General features: G+C 42.1%; 2 protein-coding genes across 2 annotated transcripts; one reads left to right on the plus strand and one right to left on the minus strand.

The window, feature by feature from the left end:
* The first annotated feature begins 373 nt into the window (after window positions 1-373).
* On the plus strand, window positions 374-6,616 carry gnao1b (guanine nucleotide binding protein (G protein), alpha activating activity polypeptide O, b). The gene is made up of 8 exons (XM_087792874.1): window positions 374-792; window positions 912-954; window positions 2,195-2,336; window positions 2,548-2,708; window positions 2,773-2,901; window positions 2,964-3,093; window positions 5,042-5,195; window positions 5,258-6,616. The coding sequence occupies exons 1-8, from the start codon at window positions 675-677 to the stop codon at window positions 5,443-5,445; spliced, it is 1,065 nt and encodes a 354-aa protein (XP_087649000.1). The 5' UTR covers window positions 374-674; the 3' UTR covers window positions 5,446-6,616.
* Window positions 6,617-7,357: 741 nt separating this feature from the next.
* On the minus strand, window positions 7,358-16,174 carry cog4 (component of oligomeric golgi complex 4). Its single transcript, XM_087792873.1, has 19 exons — window positions 16,033-16,174; window positions 14,199-14,281; window positions 13,999-14,113; window positions 13,661-13,835; window positions 13,286-13,479; window positions 12,943-13,048; window positions 12,719-12,876; window positions 12,597-12,655; window positions 12,394-12,518; window positions 11,407-11,525; window positions 11,075-11,241; window positions 10,829-10,994; window positions 10,465-10,527; window positions 10,278-10,391; window positions 9,809-9,901; window positions 9,672-9,755; window positions 9,505-9,606; window positions 9,146-9,274; window positions 7,358-8,305 (listed from the first exon to the last, which is right to left on the minus strand). The coding sequence occupies exons 1-19, from the start codon at window positions 16,168-16,170 to the stop codon at window positions 8,171-8,173; spliced, it is 2,325 nt and encodes a 774-aa protein (XP_087648999.1). The 5' UTR covers window positions 16,171-16,174; the 3' UTR covers window positions 7,358-8,170.
* Window positions 16,175-16,439: the final 265 nt, after the last annotated feature.

Genomic DNA, 16,439 nt, shown 5'->3' on the forward strand with positions numbered 1-16,439 from the left:
ATGAAAGACAACTACACAAATTAAATAATATTTGTAATAGACACATTTAAATTATCTAGCAGAAAAAAAGGTTCAAAAACTAAAAAAAACACCCACAGAAAACAGACATTCGTGTACATGTTCTAGAGTAGATCACATCTTACTTTAAAATAATTTGATACTTTCAACATACTTTTAAAAATCGCAAATAAATCTGGCTTTTTTAATAAAAAAAATCTGTATGTGATATTTGCTGAGAATGATGAAAAGATTCACAAGACGCTCATTATTTATATATTTAAAAACCCCTGTCTTTTTAAGTGGAGCTGCCGTGACGTCACACTGCGTTAGGTGAGTCTCGCTCGGCCTGCCTCCCTCCCGCGTGCCCGCCATCATAAGCACCAGCCCCGCCCTGTGGAGAGCGCGAGCCCCCTCCTCCCACCCACGGACAACAACACCAGCCCCGCAGGCTCGAGCTCGACGACCCCACCCCCAACCCCCTCTGAGCGAGGGGACCGCGCGAGACACACACTCGCCGCCACGGAGAAGCGACTGCTCGAGGACCCCCGGCTCTGCTTCGCTCTCGACCCGGGCCTGATGCTGTAGCAGCGCGCGCGCGAGGAGCGAGAGACACGCAGTGATTGAGCGTCGAGGGACAGGGCGGACCGGGGAGACACACTCATTCTCCTGGAATCATGGGATGTACACTGAGCGCCGAGGAGCGCGCTGCTCTGGACCGGAGCAAGGCCATCGAGAAGAACCTGAAGGAGGACGGGGTGGTGGCGGCCAAGGACGTCAAGCTGCTGCTGCTCGGTAAGAAGAAAAACCTCCAGCTTCGGCTGCAGCGCTGCTGCCTCGCCGCGGCCGCTGCTCTGCGGTCGGAGGTGCTGTCCGTGGTACTGATCTCTGACTCTGCCCTCGCTTCTTCACAGGCGGCGGGGAGTCCGGCAAGAGCACCATCGTCAAACAGATGAAGTAAGTGGCCTTTTTTTTCATCTTCCTTCTCGTGCTCAGTGAGAGGCCCAGATTGCGCCTCCCCTCTCCGTGCCGTGGTTGAGCCGCCATGTTTGCGAGGCCGCAGGAGCGCCGGTGACTCCAGCGCCTCCCGCACACCGTCAGGACTCGGAGGCCGCAGTAGCGCGTCCGGGGCGCTGTCCACCGACATGGGTGCTGAAAACTAGTTAGCCAGGGTCGGTGCGTGTAGGGACCGCGACGGGCGAATATGTGGGTGTAGTTTGGAGTGCGTGTACGTGCGCGAGCGCGCGCTCGTGTGTATGTTACACCGAGGTCACTACTGCTCCATTAGTGAATACCTCTGCTTTTAATCTTAATGGCTTTAAGTGCGCGATATTGCCGGCGGTACTTTGCCTATAATGCGGATTTACGCTGAAATATGCCTCCTAAAACCCGCATCTAAACCTGCTCTATCTAAGCTAAATCACTCTTTGATGGTTTTTTTTAAATCACAGTTGTTCCCTGTAAACCTCTTAATAAGTTTTTCCACGTTTCAACCGCTGCTAAATCACAGGCCATTGTATGATGGTGTCAAGAGAAACATCTCTCCTCTCCAGCCTCAGCGCTCCTGCAGTGACTGCTCCTCCTCCCTCTTCTTCCTCCTTCACTTCATTAACACCACCTCCTTTCTACATCCCATAACCGCTGTGTGCAGAACACCAGACCAATCCCAGTGTTTACAAACATAAGTCAATGTATATATTTCCATCCCTCTGTCACCGCAAGTATCAATCATCCTTTTATAAAATTATCAGTTGAATCCTGTATATATATATATAAATAAATATATTTATATATATATATATATATATATATATATATATATATATATATATATATATATATATATATATATATATATATATATTTAATTGATTTAACTCACTTAATCCAGTGGACAAGAAAAGCTGCTCATGATCATTGTCTGGAAGTCACTGACTTCACGGAACAAAGCAGCAGCTGCTGATGTGTGATGATCCATCTGACCATTTTAATGTGTTGAAAATCACATTACAGTCCATTTAGAGATCGTCCAGACTACATTTGCGCCCAGTCAGATGCTGACGCTGACATAAGAGAAGAGTCTTCGTAAACATCGGCACCTTTCCCAGTGAAATATCAAGAAGGAACCAGATTGTCTGCTGGAACATATGCTTCTACGTTCTCGTGTTTTCACACTTATATCTGTGTGCACCTGCAGGATTATCCATGAAGATGGCTTTTCAGGGGATGATGTGAAGCAGTATAAGCCCGTCGTCTACAGCAACACCATTCAGAGCTTGGCTGCCATCCTCCGAGCCATGGACTCGCTGGGCGTGGAGTTTGGAGACAAGGATCGAAAAGTGCGTCTCCTTTGTCATCTTGGAGGGTTGTTAGCTTGTCAAAATACATTCTCAGCAGCACCCGGATATCTAAAGAGAGAATGATGTGGGGGGTATTGCTAATTAAGATGGTGAAACAATTAATAAATGAAGCTGTTGATATGGGATATGAACACTCTAGCTCGCTCCTTTTTTGCTGCTGAGAATTCAGACTTGTATGTGGTCGTTGTAGGCGGATGCTAAGCTAGTGTGCGACGTGGTCAGTCGTATGGAGGACACTGAGCCGTACTCTGCAGAGCTCCTCACTGCCATGAAGCGTGTTTGGGCGGATGCTGGGACCCAGGAGTGCTTTAACCGGGCCAGAGAATACCAGCTCAACGATTCTGCTCAATAGTAAGTCCATTTTAAGTGCTAAAAGCAGAAAAAAAAAAAAAACCTTCACAATCTTTGCCATCAGCTATCTGGACAGTTTAGACCGAATTGGGGCAACAGACTACCAGCCCACAGAGCAGGACATCCTCCGAACTCGAGTGAAGACCACTGGAATCGTGGAGACACACTTCACCTTCAAAAACCTTCATTTCAGGTATCGTATGAAGCTTGAAAGGAACGTGAAGGTTTATCTCTGACTCCTGCCTTGAATTACAGGCTGTTTGATGTGGGAGGTCAAAGGTCCGAGCGGAAGAAATGGATCCACTGCTTTGAAGATGTGACGGCCATTATCTTCTGTGTGGCTCTGAGTGGCTACGATCAAGTGCTGCATGAAGATGAAACAACCGTAAGTGTTTAAATGAAAACAAGTCTTTGTGGAGCGGCAATCAATTTCTTTTTTGGGCAAACTGGGACAGCTCAAGCTTCATTCAATATCTCCTGCCTTTATTTCCAGTCAAGCATCTCGGGTCAATATCGATGTGGCAAAGACCGAACGCATAGATTTGAGCCTTTAGGTATCTAAATCAAGTTCTCAGGACTACATTTCCTGATTTTTCTTTTTTATTTGATATCAATAATATAGAGATCCTGTCTTTCTACATTAAGATTAACATTAAATTGACTATTTTTTTCATATCTGGGATTTATAAAACAATCACACTTTCAAGACAGACAACCAAACGAACCAACGAAAAGCAGCTGAGATGGTTATATCTGCCCCTTCTTTGTTCTTTTCTATTTCCCTGAACAGAATATTTACTTCATATTGATTGACTTCGTTAATCTACTTGCTACTGTCCATCTTCCTCTTCCACAGATTCTCTTTCCATTCACACTCCTTCCTAACACCCCATACTATTAATTTAAGACATAAAATAATTCAGAATTGTTTTTTTATTGTCATCAGAAAATTTGACGTAGGATAAAAGACTGTGGGTTAGATTCCCAGTGAGAAACCTTGAGCTACGTTTGACGCTAAATTTTGCACAATTTAGACCAAGGGCTCTGCTAAATCACACAAAAACCCTTGATAATTAAATTATAATAATTAATGAAAACACTTCCCTTGCAAAGATCTTTGTTGTGAATTTTAAATAAGATTTTAAAAGTCTAATAAAGTGGAAATTACATTATACTTATTCTGTTTTTAGTGACTACATTTATTTTTTATATTTCATTATCTGTTTTGGTTAAATTCTTATTTCAGACCGGCAGCATTTTTTTTATAAAACATTTGACTTTTTATAATAAAGATGAAACCTGCATTAAATTTTTGTACAATAATGTGGCTTTTCTTCGCTATAATAATTGTCTACCATGTAGCAAAGAAAACATGGTGCATGGTGTGCACTAAAGGAAACATGGCTTTATAGGTCAGGGTTGGGGGGGCGGGGGGCTGGTACCACCACACAATGATCGCCAGAGGGATGGTGAGAGTTCCAGTGGGGAAGAGGGTCATAAGTTATGCAAGCTAAAGGAGACAGAAAAGCACCAGTGTGGTCAGTGAACAAGCGCATTGAAGGAATCATTTGACTAGCAGCTGATTGAGTGGCTCATGTTCAAGGTTCAATCCACACGGTGGAGGAATAAATATTAATTTCATACTTCTGCTTGTAAACTCCAGTGCATGCCATTTACAACACATCCCCTTTCTAGCCCCTCCACTGTTTCACTGCTTTTTTTTTGTTGTTGTTGAGGTTTTACCTGCAGGAACTAGTTTGTCAGTTTCATGAAAGTGGAGTCTCTAAAAACAGGAGTCTTCAGGTGCTGCACTTTGGCATGTGGAAGTCTAGGAAAGTCCTGGAACTAGTGAACTAGCTTAAAATCAGTTCTTATCTTAACAACAGTCTTTAAAAAATAATAATTCATTTTAGATTTTTTAAAAAGGAAGCACAAATCAAACAAAAAACAGTTCACCAAATTCAAATTTAAAATATGACTCGGTTAATATCCACAGGTATGTCTTTGGTCGTCCAACTACTGGATATCCAATCATGTGTTTGTTTTTATCAGAACTTTGTGGAATCATTGTCCTCGTTTCTGTCGACGGGTCTGTGGATCACATGCAGTAGTCGACCATAATGATTCTGATTCTAGTTTATTGTTTTGGGGTTGCTATGTGATGTTATTGTGAACTGTGATGAAGTGAAGACTCACAACACAGACCACAATAACAGCACTTTTTGATTTGATGACAGTTCATGGAGCGAAAACTATAGAATTTCTTTTTACAGTTTCTGACGCCCCGTTCTCTCTCTGACCTTCGGCGTCACCTTCACTTCTTCTAATTTCAGAACCGCATGCACGAGTCGCTCATGCTCTTCGACTCCATCTGCAACAACAAGTTCTTTATCGACACCTCCATCATTCTCTTCCTCAACAAGAAGGATCTGTTTGCTGAGAAGATCAAGAAGTCGCCGCTTACTATCTGTTTTCCAGAATACACCGGTAAGTCGGCGCCCCGCTCACCTGCCCAGCGTGTTTCTAATGCCTCTGGTGTTTGTCCTCAGGTGCTAACACTTACGACGATGCTACTGCATATATTCAGGTTCAGTTTGAGAGCAAGAATCGTTCTCCCAACAAGGAGATCTACTGTCACCTGACCTGTGCCACAGACACAGGGAACATCCAGGTAGTGTTTGATGCCGTCACCGACATCATTATTGCAAACAACCTGAGAGGATGTGGCTTATACTGATACCTGGCCGAGCACGGAGGCCATCGTGGAGAGTTTGAGGTGTTAATAATGATAATTTTCATGATACTTAAACACATCAATATGTAATTCTACACGACCCAAAGAGCTGCAGTCAGACACCACACTGGGTTTGTTTCCTCTTTTTTCATTTCAGTACACGTCCTCACTTTTGTCTCATCAAATGTTTTCTAGCTGAATGTTTCTGTTGAGGGAGGGAAGTAGCTGCAGCACCAGCGGAGCACTCGGCCGCCATCTTGTTTTGGAAAACACAACACGAGGAGCACATAATGTCATTTTTACACACGTGTGATTACTTTCGCTGGTCTTAATTATCGGCACTGAAGGGCCTCTGGTGCTGCAGCGAGAGAGTAGGTGAGGATGATGATGATGATGATGATGATGGGGAGGTGCTGTACTCTTGGCAGGGAGAAAGGAGGCTATTTTATCATCTTAAGGGACAAAGCTCCCCTTTCCTTCAGACCCACACATGACTGAGTCGCCTGTGGGCTTGTTCCACTCCTTTTCTCTCTGACTTTTACTGAAAGAGACGATTCATCTGTTTTGAAGTGGATGTGCTTTCACTCTATGGGAAGAAAAGTGCAGCCAATTTTATTGAAAAAAAAGAAAAAAAACCAACACAAAAAAGTCATATCGGTGCCAACTATCTCTATGATTACTCATAGCTGGGTATTTAGACAAAACGCATACATTTCTGTGTTATGACCTCTTATTTATCCGATTAAATCATAGCAAACAATTCTTTAATAAATAAACAAAAATATAACCTCTTTATGGGACATAAAAAATAAATAAAAAAGCCTTGCTTCCCGATACACGTTTAAAATATAAACCAAATTTGGTGGAAACCTAACCAACCTGGCAACATCGCAGGTACATCTGCTAACGCCACTGCTGAATATGTGAATTTTAACTTTAAATTATTTTTTCTAAATACCTGGCTATGTGTAAACGTGGCATGAGTCCAACAGATAGGGATTAGTGAGACACCATAGTTCATATTATCAATTATTTAAGAAGCTTTTATTATCGATGAATGGATTATTTATTCAAGCCTCCTCCTACCTCCTCCTGAAAGCCTGTGCCACATGTTTAATTCCTGTGACAAATTTAGGCTTTACAAATGGCCGACGAGGATTGGGAGGGTTCAAAAGCAGCCCTCCAATGACATCAAGTTTTATGTGTGGTGCTTTACCCCTCCATGTGATTCTGTTTAGAAATAGACGACTGCACAAAGAGAACCAGTGGCTTATCGGGGTGATTTTCTAACCTGAGCTGCCCAAAACGGGAAACTACAATTCCGCCTGATCTCAAATGGCACCCAATTCTCACCCGGGCACCTAAACTACCCCACTGCCCTCCCCCAAAATCCTCTATACTCCTATCACATATCAGCCCTCATCTCCATCTCCCCCTTAAGAAGCACCGTATTGTATATAAATATTATGATTATACCAGATTTTTTTTTACTGTGAATGTTTTTGTGCTGCACCCCATCCTATTCAGTAGTTTCATTGGTTGCTCTCATGTGGAATGTTTGTGCTGAGCCAATCGAATGTTGTGTTTACATTAAAGCCACACTTTTCCTAACTACTTCTGCGTTTGTGCCCTGACTTTAACAAGATTTCGTCACGACAATCATTTTTCTTAAGGATACAATAGAGGGAAACATCTCCATCGCTGCAGCGTGTAGAGGTCGGAACATTAATAATTTACACACAAATCCAGTGCTTGGCTGCAACACTGCAGAGGAAATGGTCGCTCTGTCTCCTCTGAAACACCATCCCAGTCTTCTCGCTGACAGTGAGCTTCATGTTCTCCGTCAGAACCTTTGCTTTTTCTGTCTTTCATTTCGGAGGATTTCCAGGTTAAGGTGCGACACTGGTGACATAACTGCTTGAGGTGTCATTTATTTCATTTTGGACCGAGAGAATTCCCAAAGACAGCTGTGCTTAGTGATGTTTAGCTTCAGTTGCTGCTGTGACCAGTAGCAGTCTAAACTGCTTTAAAAAAAAGAAGGAACACACTGTGTTCAAGATATAAAAACCACCTGGATCATTCACTTCTACTTGGTTAACACTTCACTTTATATAAACATGTGGCCATGATGTTATGTCTTGTGTATTTTGACTGTGGTCCTGGGTCTGCAGTCGAAGGTGAGCGGGTTTAGACCTGCAGCTTAACTCCACAGAGAATTGAGGTTAGAAATTGGGCTGAACATTATGAGAACGGACCAAATTAAATGCATCACTGCTCGATGAGGCTGTGGTTGAGTCTCTAAAAGATTAGGAACCAGCCTCTCATGGAATAACGCTGAAAAATGTGTAATTATATTAGAAAGAGCAGGATTGCACAGCAGCGCTGAAATTATTAGGTTAAAAGTCCTCAATCACAGCACTCCCCGAGCTATTCATATATTGAGTGAGTGGATCAGCTGTCTGACCCGCTTCTGTCACTTTAATGGGTCTGATGTTCATTACTTCTAGAGCCCGGGTCTCCTCGGGCCTGGCGTGTCCTCCATACTCACATCCAGTTACAGGTTCAAAGGTTGAGCCAACAGAGAGGTTCAATTACAGACTTGATTAATTAAATATCTTACATACTTTTAAAAACAAATAGTCTCCCATGCAATCCAGATATTAAACGCTCCATCCCCTCGAGAGTTTTAGAGAAATGTCTTTGGCAAGTGTGTGTGACACTGCCAGTGTCACAGTCTCAGTCTCTTGATGTCTTCGCTTCTGAAGTCCACACGCAGTGCAAGGACTTGTCGCACTTCTGCTGGAGTCAAACGCCACGTGAGAGGACCAGAGTTGGGCCCCCAGTAGTCCAAGATTTCTGTAACCTGCAACACACAACGACAAGTCTATTGGAGGACAGACGACACAAGAATCTACTTCAGAATGCTCTCATACACACAGAAAGACAAACACACACAGAAACACAGACATATGACAGAGGAATGGACGCACAAGTGACTGTCAGCAACACATGTGCTCCCTCATCTGGACGGGAGGATCAGACAAACTGCCCATCTGTTGTCTTTGAATCAGATGTATGAAGTCGAGTCCAAAAGAACAAACTAGACTGCAAGTAAAGACTGCCTTCTACTTAACTGATCTGATTGTCCCGACAATTAGCCGACTAATTCTGGTACGGAGAACATTAGAGGACTCAAGTTCTGTTAGCTTTAAATTCTGTATATTTACAAAACACACCGGGTAAAATAACTCACACATACTAAAAAGAGTCAGTACTAATGTACTTTGAATGCTCTGGATCTTGGATGGGCTGCCGGGAAACGTGCTCAGATTAAAAAGACTTTTATAGTTTTTTCCGGCCATTTCATGCCTGCTGTTCTTCAGTTTTGCTGACTCGCACTTGTTTCTCGACAAAAAAAATTGTGTTATGGATTTTTGTTGACCATGTCAACTTATACTGGCCTTTCTAATCGCAAATGGTTCAAAATCTATGTAGCAGTCAGCAGACCTGGTAGACCTGTGAACGTCACACTAACAGAAGAATAGATCAATATTTTTTGGCCCGAGTGACAGAATCAAGACACAATTGTGGGTCTCCACCACCAACCAATAACCACATTTAAATGATATGATGACCTCTTGTTTTCTTTTGGAAAGGTACTATGTAAACATTTGAGGAAACTGCATGTGTGCGCAGGATTTACCCGCTCTAGATTGAGGATGGTGGCCATCTGTGTCAGTCGGGCAAACTTGTCCCTGATGGTCCAGGTGGTCACCGTGGTCAGATATGCCACCAGAGACCGCAGCTCTTTGTCAAACTGAAGGCCGCCCAGCTGCAACGAAAAAAAAATCATGCTCAGCAATTTTGTTTCATGCAGCACAAAATACAGAAAAAGATGAGATGTCTGCTGTTGGTTGTGACAGTTGGAGCTAAAACAGGAAGATGCTTTCACACCAGGAGCTGGATCTCGCCGTCCCCTCTGGAGTCATCAATAAGTCACCAGCTTTCCCTTAAATGTCAGCGATGTAGTGCGCACAGTGCCACCTGGTGGTCAAAGCTCACCCTGCTGAAGGAACACTTGAGGACCGTCTTCTCCATCTCGATGGATATCAGGGTCGTCATCAGGCTGGTCAGGTTGTCGTAGATGACATGAGAGAGGGCCGCCTGGACGCACACACAAAGTTAAAAAACAATAGAAGCAAAACACAAAGAAGTTTCACATTACAAACCTTGAATTCTGCCATGAGCTGCTCCAAGTTGACGATGAGCTGCTGCACCCATGGGTCGTTGGCTTCGTAATCGTTGAACTCCTCCTGGAAGGAGAGTGTGAGACACTTTGCTCTGTCCAAGTGTGTGTCTGTATTACCTCCTCAATGTTGTGTGAGATGGACAGGAAGCCGCTGATCCAGGGTTTGACCTGAGGTTTGATGGCAGTGGTGTTCAACTCCGTCAGACCTTCCTGTAAGTAAAAGTCAAACACAATTTGTTTTACCCATGAATCTCTGTAGCTATGCCGGAGTATATTCATTTTCGTTTAAAATCTCACATCAAAAGTGTGGAACATTTTTGAACATTACATACTTTCATTCATTTCAGAGAATATCCACCAACACCTTTGACAGGTTGAACTGGTGTAAGATCCCCAAAAAGAAAGGTGACATTCAATTTCTACTGCTTGTTCCCTTGTTTGGATTTGGGCATGCTGGATTTGGGGGGGGGGACACAGAACAGCCCATCGCGAGGCATGGAGAGTCACACACACTCTATGAACAACCTAGAGTTTGACTTTAATGTTCAGAGCAATGTCCGAGAAAAGAGCAGTTCAAGTCTTTCACCTGTAGAAGATCTTTGAACTTGGTGGACGTGTTGACAAGGTCAGAGAGGCAACTTTCAATTTTGGCTTGATCCCCAGAACCCGAGCCCTGACTGAACAACTTGGAGCAGTCGTTCTGAAGAGTGAAAGAGAGTTAGGGTGAACGCCATGTGATCATGTGGATCAGGCCAAAAAGAGGACCACCTCACCTCCAGGTTCCTCTTCAGCGTTGTGATGTTGTCGCTGCAGACCTCCACGTTATTGAGAGTCACCTGTGAAGTGAAAGTTAGATTCACATACACAGTTTAGAACCACCAATCAAGGTTGCCTGTATGGGGCTCAAACAAGTCGTTTCAGAAGATGATTGTGGATTTCTATGATATAAAATAAATAAAGACAATTTTCTATTTTACAATTACAATACAAGGGTCTGGCTTATAATGAGTGGGTGTGATGAGGCGTGTGTCTGTCTTGCTTTTTGAAAATTGCACTTAGTGGTCCACAAGAACAGAGTCCACTTGGAAGTCTCTGGAGGTCTTGTGAGTGGCACTCCAGCATGTTACTACTCCTCACCAGAAATGCAGCTTTGGCGTCTTCAGTGCTCTCGATGCCGAGTGTGTTGAACCTGCCCTGCTGTAAGCTGCTCTGCATCAGGCTGACGGCGCTGCTGACGCCACGCTGGATGTCCTGAAGCGTGGTCGCAGGAAAGCCCTGCCGCAGTTTGTTGTACAAGACTTCCCTGCCAAAGGTGCAGAGCAGGAGCTAAATACAGGAACATGGAATATGATCGGAGAAGGATTTTGTGACAAGGAGGAGAACCTGAAATCCGACTCCAGGACAGAGTTGGCGTGGTTGATCATGGCGCACAGACAGTCGATGCTAGAGCTCGATAACGCCCTGCTGATGCATTTCTTCACAATGTAGAAGCAGTCGTCCACCATGCTGGAGGTCAGCTGACCTTTCTCATAGGTGTCCATGGCAACAGCCTATGGCGAGTGAAGTCAAAGTCAGAGCAAGATCTTCATACATAATTCTCCACAACACATCCTCCAGTGGTCATAGTTCATTCATCATAGTTTTCCACAAATAAAACTATTGAGATGTTTATTCAGACACTTCTACACAATCATATATTTGTTGTGAATAAATACCTTGTTGACGGACTCTCTCATGTAGTACTCCTCCATTGGAACGTAGTAACCAATCAGTTCCTGCATGTTTCTGCTCAACAAACAGTGTTTCAGCAGCTTCTCCAGGTTTTGTTGATGTTCTTAAAACAACAAATATGTACAAGATAAGCAACATTAAACATCTATTACCCAGACGGAGGTGACTGAACTCTACGAAGGAAACAGGATTATTTCCTACAGTTTAGCTTAGACTTATCTTGTTGCGGAATGTTTGACTTGATTTATAGCTTAGCTAGTTACAGAGCTTAATGCTAAGATTGATTAACATTGTTTACTTCATATTACAAGAATCGAACACTTTTATTACCAATGTAAACGCAGCACAGATTTTTTTTGGCGTGGCATTAGAGAATTAACCATTGAAATAATATGAATGAAATACAATTTTTTTTAAAAGTACAATAAATTAGACACTAAAAGAAAAAAAAATCATTACTGATGAAATGTCAAATAAATCAGGAAAAGAAGAACATGTTTGTTACATTTATTCTATCAAAACCTGAAATCAGGATATGCCTTTTGCCCCAACATAATTATAAAAACATTAATTATTTTTGTTTACATCTACATTTGATACAAGATAGAAAAACTTTTGTTCGATCTATTGTTAGAAATACAAAAATGGACCTGGGGAAGTTTGTATGGAAATCAACTGGATTACAATGAATTCAATGGATTACACATTACAAAATTTTTTACAAAAATATGAATGTTTATACAAAAAATAAAAACAAGAATATAGGCCAATAACAGTCTAAAATAACAAAATATGTTTCCTCAATAATATCTGAATCAGTTGCGTGCCACAGAAATCTGGAGTAGGTTTCTCATAGCAGAGACGTTTATGTGTAATTCTGCACAGGTATTTATTCAGGCTTAATGAATGGGACCCATAGACAGCCCTAGACTAGTGATTTCATTTTGTGTCGTAATTGCGTTATAGATTACCTTGTGTAACACTCCGAGCATCTGCAACTTCAAAATCCGACATCATGCGCCGGCGCAGGAACCTCAGGTAAAGCTCAGCGCGTGCATTCATGAGTGTGACTTCTGCCAACACAGGATCCAGTTCTCTGCGCATTTTAGAAAGTAGAATTTCAGTCCATAAAAACTAAACTAAATGAAACTGAATTAAATGATCAAACACAAACCTTGGTTCAATTCGCTCCCCTGGCACGCTCTTCATCATGCTGCTCTGGACAATCTGAAACTAAAATAGGAATCGGCGTGTCATACTTCTGATCACCATTAAGAGAGCTTGCTTCGCACTCACCTTGTTGTGGAATCCTCTCTGTTTTGTGAACTTGTCCACAATCTTCTGCGCCTGTTGGTCACACTCCAGCTGCAGGTGAGTGATGAGTGTGTAAAGGTGACCCGGCCCGTAGTACGTCTCTACAATGGTCTGTTGGGTCTCTACAACTCGAGCGATACCTGTATACAATCAGTGTGTTAACTCACAGTTAACCCACAGAAATATGACTGAATTCTCATCCTCACCTTCAAGTAAAAGTGTCAGTGTGTCTGCAAAGACCAGTGGAGCTCTCTTGTCCCCCAGCTCTCCCCCTGTAGCCAGAATCAGGTTCTCTTCTGCTTTGGAGGAGACCTGTAGAGTGTCTCTGTGTTCATTTTTTTTCTCCATTTTCATAGAGCAGTGTAAGAGTATAAATATCCATAATGACAAGAACAACTGAAAGAACAACAGAAACTATTTGAGAAAACAAATCTAGACATTCATGGTCTTAGCAAGGTGCTATTTAATATTAACTGTGGTTATAAAGTTTCCCTCCCTCATAAATTGGTGAAGTGTTTTGGGATAATGTGGAAGATACGCATCACCAACCTGGCTACATAGATATTGTCCAAATCGAGCCAGACCCTGCTGGTGGAGACCCAGGAGAGGGAAGATCTTAAAGAACCTCTCCACTTGTGCCAGGTCTACAGCAGCGACAGCTTCATCCAGTTTCTCAGCGACAATGACCTTCAGCTTCTGTTCGGCCTCCTGCAACATGACCAGACTGGCGTCCACTGCGCTACCTATGAGAGAAACAAACCAGTTCCAGTTGACAAACTTCCTCAGATATAAATATCTCTGCAAACTAATGATAGCCTTTTTCTTTGATTTGACTATATTATTAAATGACATCATCCGAGAACGATCGTAATCACACTTCGCAAACAGCAGGATATTAACAGGTTAAAAAAGGAGGCCTCATACTTTCTTCTCCCTGCCTGCTCAGCTCGATCACAGACTGGTCCAGAGAGAGGTAATTATGGATGTGAATCGCTGCCTGCTCAAAGTCTTCATTGCGCAGAGCTGTCTGAACGCCGTCGGTACAAAACTTTAGGTTCAGAATATCATTGGTACGCTGGATAACGTTGAAGAGCCGTTTCTGCAAAAAAAAATCAAAAAAAAAAAAAAAAAAATCAAGAGAAATAGATGGGAGAAGAAAGATTCTAAATTCATATTATTCAATATATTAGATATAACACATATAGCCATTTGACAAACCTGAAACATTGTTAGATGTGCATTAGAGGCATTTGTGTAATTACCTTAGCCAGGTCGAGCTGTCGCACTTTTCGGCTGACATTCTCAGCAAGGCTGCAGGTGAACGTTATCATGCCCGACAGCTGGCTGGCATCTCCACTGATCAGCTGAAGGTTCGGTCTACAAGAGAGAAAGAGAAAGTGATACACATGTCAACAGAAATCAAACACTCACCATCAAAAGGTGACATGAATTGAAACTCTACCCCATCCTCTGCAATGCCAGCATCTTGGTGTGAATGCTTCCCTCCTGTCCCACAAGTCTGTCCAGTTCAACTCCCACCTCTTTCTGCATAGGAAATGCCACAGAGATAATTTGATTGTTAAAAAAAAAAATATATATATATATATATATATATATATATATATATAGGTACTGTGATATAGATAGTACTGTGTATTCACCCTGCATGTTTATTCATTTTGTTATATTACATTTTACATGATGGATCAGAACACAGTAGTCTAAATCATTGAAGTGAAATAAGAAATACATGTACATAAAGCTCTGGTGCAACTAATTACCTTCAAGTCACATAATCAGTGAAATAATGTCCACCAGTTTGCAATCTTAGCGTCACGTGATCTGTCAGCACATATACACATCTTTTTAAAAAGCCCCCAGAGGCTGCAACACCTAAGCAGGAGGCATCACTAACTGAACACTGCCTTGAAGACCAACAAACTCTCCAAGCAAGTGAGGGACAATGTAGTTGAGGAGTAAAAGTCAGTGATAGAAAGATAGATAAAAAAATATGTAAATATTTGATGATACCAAGGAGCACCATCAAATCTTTTATAGCCAAATAAAAAGAACATGGCACAACAACAAACCTGCCATGACACTGCCGAAACTCAAGGAAAGATGGATGGTGCTAAACACAGAGCTTATCTTAAGAAAAATATGTACGACTGTGTGCATGATTGGAGGTTGGGCCAGAGGTTCACCTTCCAGGAGGACAATGAAGCCAAACAAACTGGTAAAATAACACTTGTGGTTGAAGGGGAAACATTAGTTGGAATGGCCAAGTAAAGGGCCAGACCTCAATAGACAGAAAATGGCCTAGTAAAGGGCCAGACCTCAATCGACAGAAAATCTGTGGTCAGTCTTTAAAGTTGCTATTCACAATCGCAGGTCATCCAGCTAGAAGGAAATGGAGCAGTTTTGCAGGGAGGAACGGGCAACTATCCTGGTGGAAAGACTTATCAGAAGCGACTTGGGGCTGTGATGACAACAAAGTATTGACTTTCAGTGGGTTAACATTGACTTCTTATTTTGTCCTATTTGTTGTTCGCTTCAAAATAAAAAAAAAATGTGGCCATGTTCTGTAAATTAAATGATGCAATTCCTCAAACAATCCATGTTAATTTCACCTTGTGAGCCAGCAAAACACGAAATAATCCAAAAGAGCGGTGAATACCTTTGCAAGGCAGTGAATACATGAAATGGAGCATAGTTTAATAGTTTAATTCATACATGGTTGAAGTTAACTGTGCATTGAACAATTTTTATTTTTTTTATAAAATATAGTTGGCTTACAATGAGCAGAACCCAATTAGTCACAATTGTTTGGGGATGTAGAGCAGCAGACTGTTAAATGTTGATTAGTTAAATGAATATAATGTGATTGGTTTTGCTTCTCCCTTCACGTCGGTTACCTGTTCAAACGTAACTAATTCTCACCTGGTTCAAGTGGAGATATTTAATAGGTATATTCATCACAATTGAAGTGTTCCAGCTGCTTTTACAACTGATGGACGATCGAACATTGCCACTCGCCAGAAGGACAAACGAAGGCATGACACTTTTTTTATTTAACCAGCAGTTAGGTACATGACTATAATAGCGATACAATCTAAATGTTAGATTCGGATTTAATTTAAATACCTCAAATCTCATGCACCATATAAAATGCATCGAATATGGGTTTTGATGAACATTACGTTTGAGATTATACCCCGGAAGTTGGGTTGACCATAGCTAGTGTGTACACGTCAAACGCTTCCATCAACTATTATTACCGATTAAAGAAAACCCACCTCCTCCACGCAGAGCTGCTGGTAAACCTTCTCCAGGTCCTCCAGCTCGGTGAGGGAAGAGATCTTCTCCATACTCACAGTGGACACAGATGCAGATGAGTCGCTTCTTCGAGCTAAAACGTATCCACTGTCAGCCATCTTTCACCACCTACACGATCGCCAGTTTTCCCTAGGTTTGGTTTGTCAGGCAACGCTTCTCCCGATGATGGTTGTTAAATGATTTGTTCTCGAAGAAAATCTATATAACATAACTAAATATTATTCCTATTCAACTATTATCGTCATCAATTACCGCTAAAATGCTTTAACTTTCACACACAGGATCATTTATGTTTCATTTAGTTGGGTTTTCTGAGCCTGCGAGATTAATTTCAGGAAAAATAATATTTTACGCATGCGCAACAATC

This window comes from Callionymus lyra, chromosome 6 (assembly GCF_982586985.1).
Source record: "Callionymus lyra chromosome 6, fCalLyr1.hap1.1, whole genome shotgun sequence".
Taxonomy (NCBI): Eukaryota; Metazoa; Chordata; class Actinopteri; order Syngnathiformes; family Callionymidae; genus Callionymus; species Callionymus lyra.

Coding starts and splice junctions, on each gene's coding strand:
- cog4 (XM_087792873.1), bottom strand. CDS start 16,170: ATGGCTGACAGTGGATACGTTTTAGCTCGAAGAAGCGACTCATCTGCA. Junction 13,480..13,660: donor GAGCAGGCAGGGAGAAGAAA/GTATGAGGCCTC, acceptor TTTCTCTCATAG/GTAGCGCAGTGGACGCCAGT. Junction 8,306..9,145: donor CCATCCTCAATCTAGAGCGG/GTAAATCCTGCG, acceptor TGTGTGTTGCAG/GTTACAGAAATCTTGGACTA.
- gnao1b (XM_087792874.1), top strand. CDS start 675: ATGGGATGTACACTGAGCGCCGAGGAGCGCGCTGCTCTGGACCGGAGC. Junction 955..2,194: donor ACCATCGTCAAACAGATGAA/GTAAGTGGCCTT, acceptor GTGCACCTGCAG/GATTATCCATGAAGATGGCT. Junction 2,902..2,963: donor TTCAAAAACCTTCATTTCAG/GTATCGTATGAA, acceptor CTTGAATTACAG/GCTGTTTGATGTGGGAGGTC.